The 22,421-nt window shown below is 39.5% G+C and overlaps 1 protein-coding gene across 1 annotated transcript in view; it reads right to left on the reverse strand.

The window, feature by feature from the left end:
• Window positions 1-22,421, reverse strand: part of PREP (prolyl endopeptidase) — a 136,391-nt gene that overhangs the window by 62,725 nt on the left and 51,245 nt on the right. Inside the window, exon 7 of the mRNA XM_047761696.1 lies at window positions 14,382-14,487. Within this exon, the coding sequence (XP_047617652.1) occupies window positions 14,382-14,487 (106 nt within the window). The remainder of the gene's footprint in view (window positions 1-14,381; window positions 14,488-22,421) is intronic.

Here is a 22,421-nt window from a genome sequence, read left to right on the forward strand (position 1 = left end):
GGAGAATTCTCTCAGCTCACCTCCCCACCCAATCAGGCCCATCCTCTTCTACCTGAGGGGGTCTCCAGTCAGAGCACATCTTTCTACCTCTACTGCTATTGCTCCATCCTGAGTGTTCACCATTTCCCCCTGGCCTATGGCAGTGGCTCACAAACAGGGATGATCTTACCCCTCCACCCTGCCACCCTCAGGGGCTTCTGGAAATGTCTGCACACAAAGGTTGTCGCAACTTGAAAAGAGAGAGGAGGTTCTACTATTAGCCTCTGCTGGGTAGAGACCAGAGATGGAGCTTCAATGCACAGTACAGCTCCTTGGACAAGGAATCAGCCAGCCCCAGACATCAATAGTGCGTGTCTGAGAAACCTTGGTCTGCAGCATCAGAGAACTGCCTGGTCTTCCTACTGCCACTCCTGACCTTCCTGGGAGCAGCCACAACAATGTCTTCATATCCTAAATTGGTTGCTGTTGGTCCCCTTCCTAAAAATTTCCCTGTTGCTCTCTGAATACAACCCAAATTCCTTCTATGGTCTTCATGGTTCTGCACATCACAGTCCTCGCCCACTCAGCCAACCTCAGATGTCCCAACTTCTGCCTCATTCCCTGCCTTCTGGCAACACTGGCCTTTGTTAGGCCCCTCAAGCCATGCTTTCAGGTCTTGTCACACGCTATTTCCTCTGCCTGGCCCACTCTCAAGTGGTTAGGCACCTCCTGCCTGCACCCAGATCACCTCTTCACAGTGCTTTTCAGCTGAACCCTCAAAAAACAAGGGTTTGAACTGTGCAGATCCACTTCACACTCTGATTATTTTGAGCAGCAAACACTGCAGTACTATGTGGTCTGTGGCTGGTTGAATCTGTGGATGTGGCGTGTCCAGGGGGCTCACTGTAAGTCATACACAGATTTTTGACTGTATAGAAGTTGCCCTTCGTTGTTCAGGAGTCAACTGTACCCACCTATTTGCTTGGGTTTTTTTGTTGTTGTTGTTTGCTTGTTTTTTGTCTTTTTAGGGCCGCACCTATGGCATACAGAGGTTCCTAGGCCAGGGGTCGAATTGGAGCGGCAGCTGCCGGCCTACATCACAGCCACAGCCACAGCCACAGCCACAGCCACAGCCACACCAGATTTGAGCCACGTTTTTGACCTACACTTCAGCTCATGGCAATGCTGGATCCTTAACCCACTGAGCAAGGCCAGGGGTAGAACCTGCATCCTCACGGATACTAGTCAGGTTTGTTAACCGCTGTGCCATCACAGGAACTCCTTGTTTGTAATTTGTCTTTTTTATTCACTATGTAATACTCAGCACCTACACGGTGTGGCAAATACTTCAAATGTGCAAAATAAAACTGGCGTCAAATGTAGGGAGGAATATTTTCCAATCCTTCCATCCTAAGAACTAGTCTGGAGATGGTCATCACTAAAATAAATCTTCAATGTGCTCAGCACCACCATTATTTTAAATGGCTCACTCAAGGCTACTTTTACTATATTTTTTAAAAACCCCACGGGGGGACACACCTGGCTCATAATGTATCAGACATAAATCTTCAGAGGACATCTCAAATGTTTTATAAACAAAAAAGCTCTAGGACTTCTAAACTACTCAGAGGCAATTCCAGATCTCAGCTATTCTCCAATTAATCTCCTATGTTCAATTTTACAGTGAAACTGCTCCATTAATTTGGATAGTTCATCCTGGTGATTTTATATTATCTCATTCATCTCCATAACATAATATCTTTATATAATTTGTTGAATTAAGTTAATCAGGGAAATATAATCCCATGGTAGAGCGTTTTTTTTTTCAGTGAGACATAACTGGATTAACTCCCCAGCTTCACCACTATTTAAAGTTGTGTGACCTTGAGCAATCTCGTTATCCCTTCCTAAGCTTCATTTTCACACCTCTAGACAAGAAATAAGTCAATGCCAAAGTTATTATTTAGTGACTACTAATACCTATCCCCAAACAAAACTCAATAAATATTATTTTTGAGTGAACTAATGGAATTAAAATAATAGTTTTATAAAATCTATAGCTTTTCCACATGTTAACCACATCAGTTAGAAAATACAGGGCTGGGGGGTGGGAGTGAGGGACATCATTTACATTAGAAGCATACCTAATGAAGTCTTTAGGAATGTACTTAACAAGAAATAGGGACTCTTTATGAGAAAAGCTCTCAAGTTTTTCTAAGGAACCTTAAACGACAAACAACAACAAGCAAAATCTGAACGACTGGAAATGCAAACCATATCCCTAGATGAGAAGAAGCAATATTTCAAAGGTGCAAATAATTCCAGAGGAAATTTACAAATTTAACACAATTCAAGTCAAAATCCAAATGAGCTTTTTAGGAAATTTGACATTATTCTATAGTTCATCTAGAAGAATAAACATGCAAGGACAGTCAATACATTTTTGATAATAGAATAAGGAGGAACTTCTTGTGCGATGATGTCCTGGGCAAGTCGCCTCTCTCCTGAGGGCAATTATCTTCACTTCCATGTGAATCACTTTATTTTTTCTTTGCTTTTTTTTTTCTGCCTTGATATGCACCCATAAACACTATAGTCTGTTTACACCTCGTTTTTGAACTTCTAATACAATGAAACCTAACAACATGTATTCTTTTGTGTCTGGTTTCTTTTCTTCTGTCTTTTTAGAGCCACATCTGCAGCACATGTAAGTTCCCAGGCTAGGGGTCGAATGGGAGCTGTAGCTGCCTGCCTGGGCCACAGCCACAGCCACAGCCACAGCCACAGCCAATGCCAGGTCTGAGCTGCATCTCTGACCTACACTGTAGCTTATGGCAGCACCAGGTCTCTAACCTGCTGAGCCACGCAACTCTAACCCACTAAGCCACGCAACTCTAACCCATTAAGCCAGGCAAGATCTGAGCAGTGTCTGCGACCTACCCCACAGTTCACAGCAACGCCAGATCCTTAACCCAAGGAGTAAGGCCAAGGATGAAACCCATGTCCTCATTAACCACTGAGCCATGATGGGAACTCCCTGGGAGCACTTTGAATTAAATTCTCGGCATGAGGATTTTTTTCTTTTGGTCTTTTTGCCATTTCTTGGGCTGCTCCTGCAGCATATGGAGGTTCCCAGGCTAGGGGTCGAATGGGAGCTGTAGCCGCTGGCCTATGCCAGAGCCACAGCAATGCGGGATCCGAGCCACGTCTGCTACCTACACCACAGCTCATGGCAACGCCGAATCCCCAACCCACTGGGCAAGGCCAGGGATCGAACCTGCAGCCTCATGGTTCCTAGTCGGATTCGTTAACCACTCAGCCACGATGGGAACTCCAAGGATTTTTTGATATCATAGAGACAATGTAGTTAACTTGCACCCATGTGAACGTCAGCCCTTCTCATGTTTTAGGAGAACTCGCATCCTGCCTCCCCCTCCTCCTTCCTAGGCCAAGGTAGCGATGGGCAGATTTCCTTATCATTCCCTGCCCTTCCCTACTCCCCAGCTCCATCACTGGCAGGTTTATTTTTCCATCACCCCTCCACTGAAGGTAGCTCTCCTTAGACTCTCCACCATGGAGAACCTGAGGCTTTGTCTCTCACTCCCCTTGTCCTGGGTGGCCACCAAAGGCAAGCTTAGCCTGGAGGTTCAGTAGAAACAGTGTAACAATCCAGCTTACATCCCAGGATCCCTGCTTTCATTTTGTCTTTGGACTCTACAGTTCTCCTCTTTTGTGCCAATTAGCAATATACTTAGTCATGCTTCATTTAACTTTTTACAACATAACAGCTGTTTCAACTAGGAGATTATTCAGCATAAATCATCTGCAAACTCCTACAAACAGAAAGTCCTTACAATTAGTTTTCATAAATAATTAAGTTTTGCATCTGAGCAAAACATTGATTTTCTTTTCCCCCCAGTGATAAACTGCTAACCTCAAAAGCAGGTGATCTATTCAAATATAAATGCATCTTAGTTTACATAAAACAGTGCTTTAAAAGGAAAAACAAAATAAAACAAAAACAAACCAAAAACTATTCCTTAGAAGAGTAAGTAAAAAAAATCAGTTGGCAATACAAAATTTGCAGATAATCAGAAAGCTACATTTGTTTGTAATAAGGATGATGAAACACAATTATCTGGACTATGACATTTGTGGACAAGAGTCTTGGTTCAAGGAAATGTCAGATTCCTTAAATGTTCCCCTTATAATAAAATATTTCCTGATGTGAAACCTTTATTTTTCAAAGCAACCATCTTATGGGTTCCACCTGAAAAGGTCTTGCAGCCACTGCAGTGGTATTTATCATGACCCTACCTGCCCTTGCTTGCAAAAAAGTCACTGAAATATCCATCAAAGAAAAAACACAGTAAAATTTCCTTTGGTACCTCTGTATAATCAGGGGAGCCTGAAGATGTGGTACGCTTGCTTTAAATAATCAAGCTCCTTAAAAAAGTTTGTGGTCATTAACCACCATCAATTGCTGAGGCATTCCCTTTAGTCATAAGTACACAAAAGTCCTAAATTCACGGAGGCTCAGGAATGTGGCTGGATGTATACGAATCCAAGTAAAATCTGAAAACCTGCTCAAAGTACAGGCTCACAGGGCAGCATGTTTTAAATGGGGGCTCAAGAAATCTTCTGGCTCTCCAGAAACCCTTGCTCCTCAGGCCTTTGGCCAAAAGGTAACTCAAGAGAAATGCTATTCCAGTTGAACAATGGGGCCCATTCAGTTTTGCTATTCACAAATTAAAACACTACTGATTTAATAGAAAATAGGAAAGCTGCTTCAAAAAAAGAGCTGAGGCTGGACTCCAGAACTATTTCATTTTTTGTCCATCTTTTCTGAGGTCTTTTGGTTTCTAAGTGGTATTCTTCCCTCTGAAGCCAAAAGAATTCGATTCCCAAACTTCTCCACATTGAAGGTAAAATTACTCCTTACAAACCCACTTCTGGGTGGGGCAATGATTTGTTACAGAGTGAAGACGAGCTTAAAGTAAGTCCTCTAAAGCTTTTCCTAGAGTAAAGTCAGTACTTTTTAATACTGTCTTTGAAAATCAATGCTATTAATTATATTTCACAGCAAATGTTTTGTAAGCTCTCTCTTAAGAGGAGCTAAAAAGTGCACATCCACTTGACAAAACACAGACAGCCTGGCCTCCCACAACAATAACCAACACAGAGCATGCACAGGTCATGCTCTGGGGCTGAGGGGCACAGAGGGCTGCTCTTCTCTCTGGCTTGAGGCCTTCAGTCTTGCACCTGCCCACGGTGGAGGCCAGAACCCAGGCATGGGAATTAAACTGCCTTAGGTCTGAATCTATAATGGCATCAGGAAAGCTAATTGGCCTCACCAGCCTCAGTGGCCTCCAGATAACAACGTGTGCTCCTCGAGGTTGTTGAGAATACAATGAAACAGCTAGAGGCACAGCACCAGAACCTGGCATGGAGGAAATGTTAAATAAACAATACTTACTACTATCCTAAATAACCCCAGCATTCTTCAAATGACAAAAAATAAGCAGATGTGGCTTCTGAACAGCACCATTTGCTAATAACAGTGAACTTACAAAATCTAGTTTTCATCTCTCAGGGCACACAACCACTTTCCTAGAAAAAGCCTTTCTAATCGCTAACTTAAAAATGAGTAAAATTGGAGTTCCCATTGTAGTGCAGTGGAAACGAATCCGACCAAGAACCATGAGGTAGTAGGTTCGATCCCTGGCCTCGCACAGTTGGTTAAGGATCCAGTGTTGCCGTGAGCTGTGGTGTAGGACTCAGATGTAGCTTGGGTCTGATGTTGCTGCAGTTGTGGTGTAGGCCAGCAGCTGTAGCTCTGATTGGACCCCTAGCCTAGGAACCTCCATACACCATGGGTGTGGCCCTAAAAGCAAAAGCAAAAAAAAAAAAAGAGTAAAATTATTAATTTTATCACTAGTACTTCTTATTTTACTTCAAAAATTCATGTTTTCCTTATTTTTGTACTGTCTTTTGATGTTCCAAGTTTTAGGGGTTGTTGGCATTCCCACTCTGAAATGTAATCTTATTTTCTAATAACTCCCTGTCTCTCAAAGAAGCCCTCCTCCCCGTCAGTCTAACTTTAAGGCTCAGATGACTTTGCTAAACTTTAGACAACTCATTTCTTACAAGTTTCTTGGATGTTTATCTCCCCCTTTCCTCTCCATCTCCAAAAAAAGCCAAAGCTCTACCCGGCATGAACGTAGGAGTCAAAATTGTCCCAGTTACTTAGAAACAACAGGTCATCTACCCTGCACTGCCAGATATGGCTAAATGAACAATCCAAGTGTCTGATAAACCCTGAGCCTCCTTTTGTAGCTATATATTATCATATAGTGTAGACTGACTTCTTATGCAGGAGAAAACCAATTTTCTTTAATGACATGAAAGCATTAAAATGAAGACAGGGTGAGTGCTGAAAACTTTCATCAACCTAAAATGATCAAACTTTCAGCAAAAAAAGAAAAAATTCAGAGACAGGTGAGTGAAAGTCTGGGCGAAGTACAGGACAGGCTGCCATTTCTTTACAAAAATTAGTATGTCGGCGTCATCCACCTTTTCCAATGAAACCCTTCATAAATGCTGTGATGTGAGCAAAGACCACTTCCGGCCCATTATAAGGATGACTACACTGAAGCAGAAGGGTGTTAAGTTACCAACAACAAAGATTTTAGACCTTAATAGTTCTTTGTATCTAAGAGTTATTTGCTAAGGATTCTATTTAAAAAGCTCTGATGTACTTGTTAATTTATTCAGAATAGGGCCAAATGGTCAGCATCTGTTCTGCTGCTGATTATCCTATAAAATAGGGCATACAGTAGCCGACCATATCCAGAAAAATGAAAGGACCCAAAAGAAAGGGAACAAATAAAAGAAAAACAACAGAGAGGAGTGAGAGAAAGCGTAGAGTTTTCAAACAGCAGAGGTCCTAACCCGGAGCCTGGGTGTGCGATCGGCCACGGCACTGATAAGCCCTGACTGCACTGGTGGCTCACGGCCTCCGTCCAGCCGGCAGGGGTGGGAGACACACAGCCAGAGGGAAGGGCTGTCATCACCGCTGTCACCGAGCACGGCGCCTGGCACAAAGTAGGACATCGATACATGTCTGCTTCACAACTAAACGTAACATTTACACAACCCTACACTTCTGACTGAACCTTACATATATATCAAGAAATCTTGATAATGTAAAGACAACAGAAGTAATAAGAGTTAAACAAACTTGGCTATCTCCTCTACCTTTCCAATAAGACTATTCAGAAATATAATACACCAAGTTAAATATGTATAAAAGAGTGTTGAAAATCATCTTTTATTTTGGGCATAAGCTAAGTTTTCATGAAAAAATTTAAAAGCCCATGTATTGGCAAGAAAAGGTACAACTCTGAGTCCTAACATTTAATTGTAACATAAAAACATGTGAAAATCTATTCTAAATTTAGTCCATTGAAGCAACTTTATGCATGCATAACATGTACAATAAACTTAGGGAAAAAAATATATCTATCAATCTACATTAAAAAAAAAAAAAAACCCCAACAATCTTGATTTAGAAAAATACTGAAAATGTAACTAAGAAAATCCAGACACAAATTTTCTTGCAAGGTTCAGGACGATTACTTTCAACTAATCTGCAGGCACGAATCACATTAAGAATCACAGGAGTCAAGACTCAGCTGTCTTTTCTACTGCAAAACTAATAAAATGTCACGCCTGCCTGGTGTCCTAAGTGTTACCTTGATACCTCCATACTTTCAATTTTAAACAAGAGAAGCAGGCACCTTCTGCTCATTTGATACAAAGGACTGGAGACACATGGTCTGTACTTTTTCATCATTCTCAGGGTTTAATTAAGGATAAAAATTTAATTTTAAAAAGTTAGGCGGCCAGAAGGGTAAATACCCACAAGTAAATTAACAGTTACAGATGGAAGATGGCTTCTCCAGCAGGGCCACCTGGGCCCAGGATCCCTAAAGGGACAGAGGAAGTCACTGGAGACAAGCTGGTACCCACCTATGAGTCTGTATTAGAGAAAAGTTATGGTGGCACTTGTGAAAATGGTTAAGAAGACTTATTCAAGACTATTATGGCAGGTGTCAAGACGACTGCAATAAGGGAGAGAGGTCAGGCTGAGCTTGAATACAGACAAGACAGCTGGAGATGCACAGCTGATGTGCAGAATAAGGGGGGTCAGTGGATGGAAAACGACTAAGAGAAGGTATAAGCGTAGGGGATTTTTGGTGAAGGCAGGTCACGGTAACCAGGTAGCAGGTAGGGGATGAGGAATCTGATCAGATATCAAGGAAGGGGACTCTCTTTAACTGACATAGCAGGACTCTCACTACTAAGCTCTCACTCTTCAGCAGGTCAGCAAGGAGGGTGGGAGGTAAGGAGCCAAGGTTGAGGCCTAACTGAGAAGAGGCTCAGACAAGCCTGACGGAAGTCTGGTCAAGGAGAGAATTTCTGTTGTCATCAGGCACTGTTCTAGGTGCTAGAGACTCCAAGGAGAGCAAGACAGAAAAGGTCGCTGATCTCATGCAGTTCAAAAATACGGACTGTGGTTTTGTATGGAGAGAAAAATCAGAATAGGCAAACGGGACAGAAGGGCCAACTATAGAGAGAAAAGCAACAACCAAAAGCATGAGGTAGCACGGTAACTTCTAGAATCCTTCTTCCCCCAAAGAAAGCAGACAGTGACTCAGAACATGTCTCTGGCAGCCAGCACAGAAGAGAACGCCATCTTTTTTGGAGGGGACCTACCTAGCTGTTTTGAACACTTGGAAAATTATGCAGACCGAGGCCCAGATGACAGGCCTAGCCCCTTTTCTATACAGTGATGAATGGAGTGAGTCAGGGGAGTTACCAGTTCAGAAAGGTAGGGACAGGAACAGCTACAGCATCCACTGCAGGCTGAGGAAAGACTATGGCTCACTGTTTGTAAAAAAATGAGTTCATATTCCTCCTAATTGAAATTCTGCAAACGCAGATGGTGGAAATGAGGTTTTTCAAATGAGAGGCAAAGGGATAACAGGAAGCAATCCTGCTCACAGAGTTGTTCACAGGAAGGTCAGCTAGTCCTTGAACGGCAAACCAAATGCACATGACAAATGTAAAACACAATCAGAGAACTCTTTTAACTCTCAAGATTCTAAGATTTTTTTTCATCCTGAATTTATGTAGTTTTGTTTTTCCTGTGTTCTTTTTCTATTTTTAAAATTTTTACTTTTTTTTTTTTTTAAATGGCCACCCCCGTGGTATACGGAAGTTCCCAGGCCAGGGACTAAACCCAAGCCTTTTAACCCACTGAGCAGGGCCAGAAACCTGCACCTCTGCAGTGACCTAAGCTGCTGCAATCAGATTCTTAATCCACTACTGTGTGCCGTCTTTTTCTGAGATTAAGTAGCCACTGGCCACTCTTTTTATGCTTCTCATTTCTTTTTTTTTTTTTGTCTTTTTTTGGGGGGACATTCCCAGGCTACGGCTCGAATCAGAGCTATAACTGCCAGCCTATGCCACAGCCTCAGCAATGCCAGATCCGAGCTGCATCTTTGACCTATACTGTAGCTCATGGTAACGCTGGATCCTCAGCCCACTGAGCGGGGCGAGGGATTGAACCCACAAACTCATGGTTCCTAGTTGGATTTGTTTCCACCGCCCCACAATGGGAACTCCTATGCTTCTCATTTCAAATGCACACAGGCAGAAGGTTTTCTTGAAAGACAAAGATGACAGAAATGTTACAAAAGCACTTCATAAGTAAAATTATTTAGTTTTCCAGACAGGGAATTTAGTGATGCACTAACAAATAAATAGTTAATGTATAGGAAAATGCTAATAAATCTCCCTGCCTTTAAGGTAAAAATGATTAATATTATAATTGAAAGGCTTGAGGTTATCAAAAGGGATATCAATTTCAGCACTATAACATTGATGATTTCATCACATTGGATTTAATTTTCAGTCACCAGCTATTCAGGTTTAAATCACCCATTTCAGTTAACTAGCATGTTTAGCGTTTAAGTTAAATGTTAATTGTTATTCTTCCCTTTACTTTAAAAAGGGTAACAAACATAGGGAAGCAGTAAGGAAACAGTAAGAAAAGGACACTGGGTGTCAGTCAAGGTCAACAATTGGGCATATGCACCCTGGAATTTTCAACTGCCAACCTGCAAAATTAGACAGGTCTCCCAGGAGAGGCACACCTCTTGCATTTTCCTCAACGTAAGGATTCCTTTCCGATAATGCATTGAGTTTTATAGAAAACCAATCAATACCAAGACCTGTGTTTAGGGTAGCTCTGATACTGAAGATAAATTTTCTTAGAGCACCTTCAGTTTATTTTAATCTACTACCTAAAACCACTGTGTGGAGATTCCAAATATTGCCCTTTCAGTCTAAACAAACAAACAAACAAAAAAAACAAAGGAAAAAAGAAAGAAAGCCTACTGGAGAATCCACTGTATGCCAGGAACCCTGCTAAGCCCTTTTCTATGCACTTTGATTACTCCTTACAATTCCTCATGAATTAGGTATCACTGCCCCATTTGAGGATGTGGAAATATTGAGACAAAGGCTAACTTTCCAGGGTCCTCAGTTATTTAATAGTAAAGCTGAGATTAAAGTTCAAATTTGATTTGAAAGTCTTAAGGTTATTGTCTCAATATACCCAACTGTAATTAATAAGAACTATTTTTAAAATTTTAACAATCACTATCTCAATCTGCTATATCTCTCTGTTACTAGTCAAACGTTTTCATCAGTTAAATTCACACACAGTACTCGTCTTTTTTTAAATCAGTCATAATCATATCATTAACTCATAATGAACCAGCAATCAATTAAAAAAAGAAAGCAAAAAAATCAAGATCTTTCTAATCTTGACCTACACAGTGGACTTTTGGTCCCAAGGGTAGAAACTGATTTCCAGTTCATTTCTTAATACTGGTCAATCACTGCTACTGCTGAGAGCATTCAGAATCGCAGGACCACCACTCAAAAGAAGAACTCCTCTGAGGTTTGTGTTACCCACAACTTTAATGCAAGTAAGGCAAAAATTTTTAAAAGACGACAAGCCCAGTGTTACCCCAGAATGTAACAGATACCACTGGAGAATACTTTCCAAATGGATCCCAACCCATTTCTACGCAATTCAACAGCTTAAAATCCACCTATCTTATTCACTTAAATTCTATATTCTTGTTTACAATATATTATGTACTTTTCTAAATGACCCAATGAATCCCCCACACCGGTCAGTTTAGTACTCTTATTAGAAAATGACATCAGGTTGTTATTATAAGACTTGTTTGCTGACTCCTTTCGAAGTGGTTTTCTAAGAACTCACTGGGAGGGTCTTTCCGACATGTCAAGTTGTCTAAACTGATGTCTTGAATTAATCACCAAACACTTATCAGTGTTTCTGTGAAGGTATTTTATAAATATGATTAAAGACCACAATCAGTTGACTTTAAAGGAGAAGATCCTAGATAATCTGGGTGGGCCTGATTCAATCAACTGAAAAGCCTTCTGGCAGAGCTAAGGCTCCCCTGAATAAGAAGAAATTTCAGGGAGTTCCCTGGTGGTCTAGTGACTAGGATATGGGGCTTTCATTGCTGTGGCCCAGGTTCAATCCCTGGGTCTGGGAACTGAGATCCCACGTCAACACACTGTAAGCCATGGCCAAAAAATGGAATTAAATACAATTTTTTAAAAATTAAAAAAGGAGGGAGTTTCCTTCGTGGTTCAGCAGTTAACGAACCCTACTAGGATCCATGAGGATGTAGGTTTGATCCCTGGCTTTGCTCAGTGGGTTAAAGATCCCGCATTGATGTGAACTATTGGATCTGGAGTTGCTGTGACTGTGGTGTAAGGCTGGCAGCTGTAGCTGTGATGCGACCCCTAGCCTGGGAACTTCCATATGCCCTGAGTGAGGCCCTGGAAAGCTAAAAAAATAAAATAAAATAAAATAAAAATTAAAAAAGAAGTTCTCTTGTGGCATAGTGGGTTAAGAATCCAGGGTTGTCACTGCTGTGGTACAGGTTTCATCCCTGGACCAGGAACTTCTGCATGCCAAGGGTGAGGCAAAATAAAAAAGAAAGATATTATATCTTAAAAAAAAGAGAAGAAATTCCACTCGTGGACAGCAGGTTTAGCCTGTGCTCGAACATTCCAGCCTGCCCTTCTTGATAGTCTGCTTTATTGACGTCAGACTTACCTAGCCAGCCCCACAATCATGTAAACCAATGCCTTGCAATAAATCTCTTAATACAGATCTCCTACTGATTCTGCTTCTCTGGTTAAACCTTGACAGATACATTCATAAACCATCAATATTTCACAAACATAAAACATGTAAAATATATGATCCTATATAACTCAGAGATGTAGTCCCAAGTAAATTTATAGGTTTAAACATAGTCCTAGTCAAACCTCTAACTGGGTTTTGTTCAAATGATGACAAAATACGTTTCTCTGGAAGTATAAAAAAAGAGAAAACAATTGGAAAATAACAATTGCTAACATTTGCTGAGTGCTTACTCTGAGCTGGGCTCTGCACTGAAGCTGCACAAAACCCAACTAGGAAATAGAGGAGACAATGATCATGTAAATCAAGGAAAGATCAAGTTGGGAAGGGAGGCCAAGACCTAGCTTATTTTGTCAATCACGTCTTCCAATCTGCATGCATCACAGCCCCTAGACTTTCTTAGATGCTTCCCTTTTCCCCTCATGTTCATTCAGGGCTGCAATATCCAGAATTTTATTTATGAGGGTCTGGTGCACGTCTACACTGTCTTCCTTGTGGAATCCCAACCTCTGGGTATCACACTCTCTTCTCTAAGTCCTCACTAATGCTGCAATGATAAAGTAGGAGAGGCAGTGGGGGAAAAAAAAGGACCAAGAGGTCAGGAGAAAAACCGATGGTTCCTTGAGTTCTGCCAGGACTTGTTAAGTCTCATTCAAAGTATTGCCCTCCATTTTTAAAGTGGTCACAGCGAGAGCAGTTCAGTAGATGAATATGTGGATGACATTTTCCTCTCTGTATCTGGAGTAAATTAAGCAACTTGTGGGCCTTTCAATAATAAGCCTACCCACTCATTTAAAAAATATAATGAAATTAATTAAAACAGAAAATGGAAGCAGCACTCCTTGGAGGAAGAACACTGTGACTGAAATTTTTGAAAAACTGCAGGAAGGAGAAGTCCCCTGACACCATTCCACACAGGGTCAGGGCAGGGCAACAGCACAATAACAGCTGGTGGCTTCTTTCAGATTCAACCGTCAAGGCTCAGCTCTGTGCAGACCTAGACTTGCAGATCCAACAAGCAATTCTTGGGCAGTGGTGTGTTCCTGTCAGAGAATGTGAAACTGATGTGGCTGATGCCATTTTCTTGAGCTCAAAATGGGTGTATCTTTTTTTAAAATTAAAAAAACAGAAAAGTACCCTTACTCCATGGATATATATTTAACATTAGAATAAACGTTCTTGACTTCATCGTGTTTTATGTGTGAATGGTGCTCTGGAAGAGTCGAGAAGGTCAGGATGAAGATCTTGCTCAGAGAAGCTTAAAAACAATGCAGTGCCCAATCAATATGAATTTTTATAAGTATACATTTTCTGATGATAATGTAATATAGATTAGATATTAATAATTAGGTAATCTAATCGACAATTAGAAATGCACTCAATACTGAATAGTTTGAAAACCTGTGTACATCAACCAGAACATGATGTGATTAGTTTAGTGTCCTTACTTGGGTGCTAGCATTTCCCTAATGGAGTTTTTGGGTCTGGGAATTTTCAGAAGAGTGAACTGTGCAATTGAAAAGCTTTAATGCTTGATGGTGGTGCTGGTCTGATGTAAATGTTGGAAGAAAACAACACTGAAAATGGACCATCTCCAGAATTTGTAACTGGCTGGTTCTATGCTTATTATCTAGTTACACAGTTTAAGGAAGCAAAATCAGGCCAATATTGTACACGTGTGAAGTACTGAGAGGCTGTCTTACCTCTACCTGTTAACCCGATAACAGGTGTCCTATTCCTTGCCTGTGACAGTCTGCATCATGAAATCTCGACTGTCACAGTGCTTTACAGACCAAAGGGCCAGTTTCTCCTGGACACTCTTCATCTGCACTATGGACAGGATACTGTCACACTTTAAAAATATGCTTAGCCTCAATCTACTGAGAAAATGTGAAGGCCAACAAATAGCTTCATTCAATACTTTTTTCATTTTATGGAATACTATCGAAAGAAAAAAACCATACTGAGATGATGTGGTTAAATGGAAGAAGGTTTCTTGGGAAATCAATGAGAAGACCAACAGAATTGCTTTTTAATGGAGCTTCCTGGAATAACTGTCCATGCCTGAACACCAACTTACCGGTGATGCCATTGGACTCCTGCTGCAGGTCACAGTACCAGAGTCGGTTCACTGGGTCGCAGCCCTCCCTTATTGACAACAAGACATAGCGACCATCGTCGGATAACTATAAAGGAAACAAAAACAGCACAGGGGACTGAGGAGACTATATATGTTTTGTGAGAACACTGTTAACTATTAAGCATAAAATAAAGATTCATTGCAAATGTAGTATCTTTACCCCCAACTTGTGATTGGATAAGAAAGCTATGAGAAAAAAAGATGAACATCAATTTTAACTTATTTCACTGTTAATCACAGTTTATCTCAACAAAACATAATGAAATATTTAAGTTGCAAATATCAGTATAAACAATTGAATGTCAGAAGAATGTAATTTTTATTTAAAGTCTATGCTTTACAGTCAGTAATACTGTAATAATTTTGTACAGTGACAGACGGCTATTGGACTTGTCCTAGTGAACATTGTGCAATGTATTTGATTGTTGGATCACTATGCTGTGTATCTGAAACTAATGCAATGTTGTAGGTCAATTATGTTTACATTTTTAAAAAGTTTAAAAAAGTCTATTCTTTAATACAATACATGCATGAAAAATACATTCAATCTGTCATTTTGAATATTAATGTTCCTGAATTTGAAATCTGCCATGGGATACACATTTTAAAAGCTGTTCTAGATGAGTAAGAATTAACAAGTGGCCATGGATGCACAGAAGTTCACTTGTGATTCACACTGGTCACATCAGCAAGTTACTAGAGAGTAACTTTTTTGTGTGTTATCCTTAGTTCCCTATATAGCATTAGGCAGCAGAGATAAAAGAACTGTGCTTCCATGGATTTCTTTAAAAATATTAAATGAAAAAAAATTAAATGGGAGAATCCTAGGTAACAAAAGAATCTTGGTAAAAAACTAATGCAACAAATAATATGTTATGGTTTTGTTATCAAGATTGACATGAGTTGTATCAGACTATATATATATCCTTTTACAAATAGTATTTTCACTCAACATATGTATATTTGCTTCATTTGTTTTACCTGCTGCACAATATTCCAATCTAGGAACACACTACAACTAATTGATCCATTTTCCTACCAATGAGCATTTAGATTACTTCCATTTTCTTCCTTTGTGGTTTCAGTTCCTATTATAAGTCAACCTTTAGAAAAACGCCTGACATGTTTATTTGTGGCCCCATATCTATGCTTCCTGGGGTACATAACTACAAGTAAAACTGCTCAGTGGTACAATATGCACATATTCAGCATTAAAAGACATTGCCATATTATTTTCCAAAGTGGTTATATAGACTAACACTCTCATATCAGCAGGGTATGAGAGTTCCTATTTTTCCACATCCTACTCTGAAGGTGAATTTTATCTATCATTGGCTAGGCCACAGTATCCAGACATTAGGTCAAACATTATTCTAGATGTTTCTGCAAAGGTGCTTTTTCAGATGAGGTTAACAGTGAAATTAGTGGACTTTGAGTAAAGCTGATTGCCCTCCATAATACAGGTGAGCCTCACAATGAGTTGAAGGCCTTACTAGAAAAATGAGCTCCCTCAGGCAGAAGGAATTCTGTTAGCAGACGGTCTTTCGACTCAAAATGATACTCTTCCCAGGTTTCCATCTCGCCAGCCTACCCTGCAGATTTTGAAAGTGTCAAGTCTCCACAATCACATTAGTCAATTTTTTTTTTTTTTTTTTGCTTTTTAGGGCCATACCCATGGCATGTGGAAGTCTCCAGGCTAGGGGATGAATCAGAGCTACAGCTGTCGGCCTACGCCACAGCCATGGCAATTCAAGATCCAAGTCGTATCTCTGTGAACTACACCACAGCTCATTGCAACTAGGGATCCCCAACTCACTGAGTGACGCCAGGGATTGAACCCGCATCCTCATGGATACTAGTTGAGTTTGTTTCTGCTGAGCCACTATGGGAACTCTACATTAGCCAATTTCTTAAAATAAATTTCTCTCTCCAAATCAGTGACTAAATCAAGAGGGAGAAGCTACACTCTAGCAGAAGAAACAGGGACATAAATATGAAGTAATGCAGTATATTGTAAAGCAGTAAATGACATATAGAACATGAACGGGTCTGGGTAAGAGAGCTAGGATGTGTGGGGAGGGACCATAGTTTTAAATATGGCAGTTTTAAATATGGTAGGCTTCATTAGGTGCCTTTCCCTTGTATTCTGACTTGCACTCTTTCAGATAAGTAATTCTTTTGTCTTTCTCCCTATGTGTAATGCACTTTTTTTTTCTTTTTTTTTCTTTTTTAGGGCCACACCCATGGCATATGGATGTTCCCAGGCTAGGGATCTAATTGGACCTACAACTGCTGGCCTACGCCACAGTCACAGCAACACGGGATCCAAGCCATGTCTGTGACCTACACCACAGCTCACGGCAACACCAGATTCTTAACCCACTGACTGAGGCCAGGGATTGAACTCGAAACCCTAGTCGGAATCGTTTCTGCTGCGCCATGACGGGAACTCCCCAATTTTTCTTATCTGGCTGTTTTTAAGATTTTTATTTTATTTTATTTTTTTGCCATACCCATGGCATGCAGAAGTTCTGGGGCCAGTGATTTAACCCAAGCCACAGCAGTGACAATGCCAAATCTAATTGCTAGGCCACTAAGAAACTCCAAGGTTTTCTTATTACCTTTGGTTTCTAATTGATTATGATGGACTTTGCTGGAGTTGCCCTGCTGCAGATTTGTTGAGCTTCTTGAATCTGTGGGTTTGTCTATTTTATCAAATGCATAAAATTTTTTGTCCATTTTTTTCCTCATATAATTTTGTGTCCCCTCACCCCTTACTCTAGGGCTTCAAATACATAATGTTAGAGCATTAGGTACTGTCATACATTCAATGACACTGTTCATTTTTATTTCAGTGATTTTTTTTCTCTCTTTGTGTCTTATTGTCAACTATGTTGTCTTCAAATTCACTAATTTTTAAAAAAATTAAAGTATAGTTGATTTACAATGTTTCTTCAACTTCTGTTGGGTACAGCAAAGTGACCCAATCACACACAGTTCCCTGTGCTGTACAGTCGGGCCCTACTGCCCATGCATTCCAAATACATCAGTTTGCATCCCCAAATGCCGAACCTCTGGTCCACCCAAGTACCTCCTTTCTCCTCCTGGGAACCACTGCTCTCCTTGGCCATGATCTGTTTCTGTTTTGTACACAGGATCATCTGTTCCATATTTTAGATTTCACAAATACGTGATATCATATTGTATTTGTCCTGTTCTTTCTGCCTTACTTCGCTTCGTATGAGAATCTCTAGTTCTATCCATGTTGCTGGCAAGTGGCATTAGTTTATCTTTTTTATGTCTCTGTAGTATTCCACTGTATATATGTACAACATCTTCTTAATCCATAAATCTGTCAATGGACACTTAGGTTATTCCATGTCTTGGCTATCGTGAATAGCATAGAGGTGCATGAATTTTTTTCTATGAAAGTTTTGTCTGGATATATGCCCAGGAGTGAAATTGCTGGATTATACGGTAGTTCTACATTTAGTTTTCTGAGGTACCTCCATACTGTTTTCCATAGTGGTTATACCAATTTACATTCCCACCACAGTGAAAGAGGGTACCCTTTCTCCACACCATCTCCAGCATTTGTCATTTGCTGACTTGTTAATGACAGCCATTCTGTGTGAGGTGGTACCTCGTTGTAGTTTTGATTTGTATTTTTCTAATAATCAGTGATGTTGAACATTTTTTTCATGTGCTTGTTGGTCACCCATATGCATCCTTTGTTTATTTAGGTCTTCTGTCCATTTTTCAACTGGGTTGTTTTTTGTTGTTGAGTTGTATGAGCTGTTTGTATATTTTGGATATTAAACCCTTGTCTGTTGCATTGTTTGCAAACATTTTCTCCCACTCTGTGAGTTGGTTTTTTAGTTTTTTTTAATGGTTTCCTTTGCTGTGCAAAAGCTTTTGAGTTTAATTAAGTACCACCGGTTTATTTGCGTCATTATTGTCATTACTCTAGGAGGTGGATCAAACAAGATATTGCTGTGATTTACGTCAAAGAGTGTTCTGCCTACATTTTTCTCTAGGAGTTTTATAGTATCTGGCTTTGTATTTAGGTCTTTAATCCATTTTGAGTTTATTTTTGTGTATGGTGTTAGAAAGTGTTCTATTTTCATTTGTTTACATGTAGCTTTCCAGTTTTCCCAGAACCATTTATTGAAGAGACTCTTTCTTCAACTGTCTGTTCTTGCCTCCTTTGTCATAGGTTAGTTGACTGTAGGTGTGTGGGTTTAATTCTGGGCTTTCTATCCTGTTTCATTGATCTATATTTCTGTTTCTGTGCCAGTACCATGTTGTTTTGATAACTATAGCTTTGTAGTATTTTCAAAAGTCAGGAAGCTTGATTCCTCTATTTTCGTTTTTCTTTTTCAATATTGCTTTGGTTATTCAGGGTCTCTTGTGTCTCTGCACAGATTTTAAAATATTCTGTTCTAGTTCTGTCCTTGGTAATCTGATAGGGATTGCAGTGAATCTGTAGATTGCCTTGGGCAGTATAGTCATTTTGACAATAGTGATTCTTCCAATTCATGGGCATTGTGTATTTTCCCATCTGTTTGTGTTGTCTTTTATTTCAATTTTCAGAATGGACCTTCTGTCTCTTTAGGTGGGTTCATTCCCAGGTATTTTATTCTTTTTGATGTGATGGTAAATAGAATGGTTTCTCTGATTTTTCTTTCTGATCTTTCATTGTTAGCATACAGAAATGCAGTTGATTTCTGTGTATTAATTTTGTAGCCTGTGTATGAATTTTGCCAAATTCATTGGTGAGTTATAACAGTTTTCTGGTGCTGTCTTCAGGGTTTTCTAGTTATAGTATCAGGTCATCTGCAAACAGTGATAGTTTTACTTCTTTTCCAATCTGGATATTTTGTTTTATAGCACCTTAACTGCAACTGAATCCACATAGAAAACTAGATTCAGACAGTTTATTTTCCATCTCTTGAACAATACTTGGTTCTCATAATGTTTTCTATTTCTTTGTTCATTTACATTTTCTAAAATCCTCTTAAAATTTTTTCTATAAATGCTTTTAAAAAGTCCATGTCTGCTAATTCTACTCCCTGTCATTTCTAAATCTGTTTTTACTAGTTTTTCAACCAGCTTTAAGTCACATTTTTCTGCTTCTTTACACATCTAATAATTTTTTTAATTGGATTCCGAACACTTGGAATGCTATCTGGATTTTTTTTTTGGGGGGGGGGGTTTCTTTAAAAAGTTTTGAGGCAGTTAACTTGTTGATGGATCAACTTGATCCATCCAAGGCTTATTTTCAAACTTTGCTAGGGAAGGTCTGTAGCCCTCTGCAAAGACATGGATAGCCTTTCTGGAGTCTTTGCTGAGCACCCTAGGTGTTCACAAGGCATTTCCACATTAACTGGTTAGAATACAAAAGTCTCCCAGACTTGTTAAACCTCTGGTAGCTGTTAGCTTCTAAGTCCCTAGTGGCTCTTCTCAACTTGAATCATGGAATCTCATTCTATGTGTGTGTCACTTAAAATGCAAAGGGACACCAACGGGACTTCTGGAACACTTAGTGGGTAGTTCCCCCCTTTGGCATTGTGCCTGCCAATTTCAGTGGTTTCACTCTTCTTGAATTCCAATCTCTGGATCCTTAGTTCAGTAAGAACTAAGTATTCTGAAGGCTCCTCCTCTTTGTGCTAGAGTCCAGAAAATTCCTTGATAGAGAAAGCTGGGGCAATCACAGGAAAACCTCTTTCTCTCAGATTACAGTCCTAGGACACCTGTAGACCAGTATCTGCAAACAGATGCTTGGTCTATTTTGTACAGTTTTCTAGCTGTTTATGGCAGGAGGATTAGTCCAGTACCAGTTGCACTGTCACGGCCAGAATCAAAAACTTGTCATGTTTTATTTTTTTAACTCATTTTTGATTCTTTACTGGCTAATTACATTTTTAGGGTATATTATTGTGTATGTTTAGATGCACAGATGTAAGGATTAAGAATCTAAGACCAACAAAAAGATAATATTTATGATTAATAAAAAATATAACAATGATATATTTCCTCTTGTCTTACCACATAGGATATTTTAGGGTTTTACTTACTAGCAGCATCAAGATTTTAGATTTGGAGGGATTACAGTCCAGCTCTCCAGAAATGTCCATCCACTTTTTTTTAAAAAAATTTATTTTTTATAAGGGTATAGTTGATTTACAGTGTGGAGTCAATTTCTGCTGGAGAGCACAGTGACCCAGTCATACATACATATACATTCTTTTTCTCACATTATCTTCCATCATGGTCTATTCCAAGAGACTGGATATAACTTCCTGTGCTATACTGTAGGACTTCAGTGCTTATCCATTCTAAATGTAATAGTTTGCAGCTACCAACCCCAAACTCCCCATCCATCCCCCTCCCTCGGCAACCACAAGTCTGTTCTCTATGTCCATGAGTCTGTTTCTGTTTTGCAGATAGGTTCATTTGTACCATATTTTAGATTCCACATATAAGTGATTATCATATGGTATTTGTCTTTCTTCCATTCATTTTCTATTTGCAGGTTTGTTTTGGTAAACCAGCCATTTGTCAGTCAGGTTCTTTCATTGATAAATTAATCACAAGGGCTATGTGTGTCTAAAATGCTCAGCGTTTTTAGCACTTGGCAGCACACTGGATGTTTAAAGTTAAACATCTCTTCCTGAGGAAAAAATATCTTAAAGTACAGAGGTAATCTGTTTGCGAAACAGAAGTGGGATTCCAAATTATAGTTTTATAAGATTCCAGCAAAGTCCTGTCTAATTTGGCTGTTCTTTCTTGGTGACACTTTTTCCTAGTTCTGAAGTAGTCTCCTTTCCAAAAAATGAATCACGTTTTGCTGTATGAGTTTTAGTCACAAACTACACATAACACCAGATGAGTCAGTTGCCCTCTCTTCATCTCTTTCTAGGCCCCTTATAGTCTTTTCAAGGATCGTCAAATGGTTTTGGAGAAACTGCATACACATTTATGATTTCCATGTATTCTTTTCTCTATTCTCATCTTCAGTATATTTCCAAGTTACTTGTCATTATGTTTTAAGTGGGTCTCTTGAAAATGAACATCTAACTTGATGGAGTTTAAAACTTCACTCTAAGAATCTGTATTTTGTTTTAATTGTTACTGCTTCCACATTTTAATTTTAAACATTCTGGTCACCTCGTTCTCCCCTCTCCTTTCCTCTTTATACTATATTAACATAAATTTCTTTATAAACCTTTCCCCTTCATTGACCACTCTGGGAGTTAAATATTCTATTTCTATTTATACATTTCCTTAAGCGTTTCATAGATAAAGCTAATAAACCTGTTTCTAGAAATTTAGTTTCACCTATTTTTAAGCTGTCCTATATTAAGAATATCATTAACAACCTCACAATTTTAACTTTACTAAACGTAATGAAAGCATCCTCATTAATAATATTTCATACTTTTGTTCACTTGTCCTTTAAGACAGAATCTTGACAACTCAGTGCTTAGAGTCATGCTACATCAATCCTAAATGATAGCTAATTCAGCTGCAGTGATTCAGCCAACAGAATGATAGGGCAGTAAAACTCACTGAAAGAATCACACCAAACCTTCGATGACAGCTGTCTCAAGCACATCTAATGAGTTTTTCTCAGTATTTCTGGCTGCACTAAACAGTTGCAGCAGTTGATATTTAATCTAAGTCAGGACGTTCCCAAGGAATGGCTGCTGGGATGCCAATTAACTTGGTCTTTTTCACTCTCTCTTCATCACAACCCAGAGAGATTCTATAGCCGCTAAACAAATTTGCTAAATGGGAAACAACTCTGACTTCTCAAATGCTCAAGGTCGCAAATGTCAAAATCACTTATAAGTCACCGTTGCCTCCAAAATACATAGATTAGAAATAACAGCTTCTTCTACTAAAATTTAATTAGTAACAATGCATACTGAACCATGGCCTCACATTCAGACCATTTCAAGACAGTGTTTTTTTTCT

Source organism: Phacochoerus africanus, chromosome 2 (genome assembly GCF_016906955.1).
Source record: "Phacochoerus africanus isolate WHEZ1 chromosome 2, ROS_Pafr_v1, whole genome shotgun sequence".
NCBI lineage: Eukaryota > Metazoa > Chordata > Mammalia > Artiodactyla > Suidae > Phacochoerus > Phacochoerus africanus.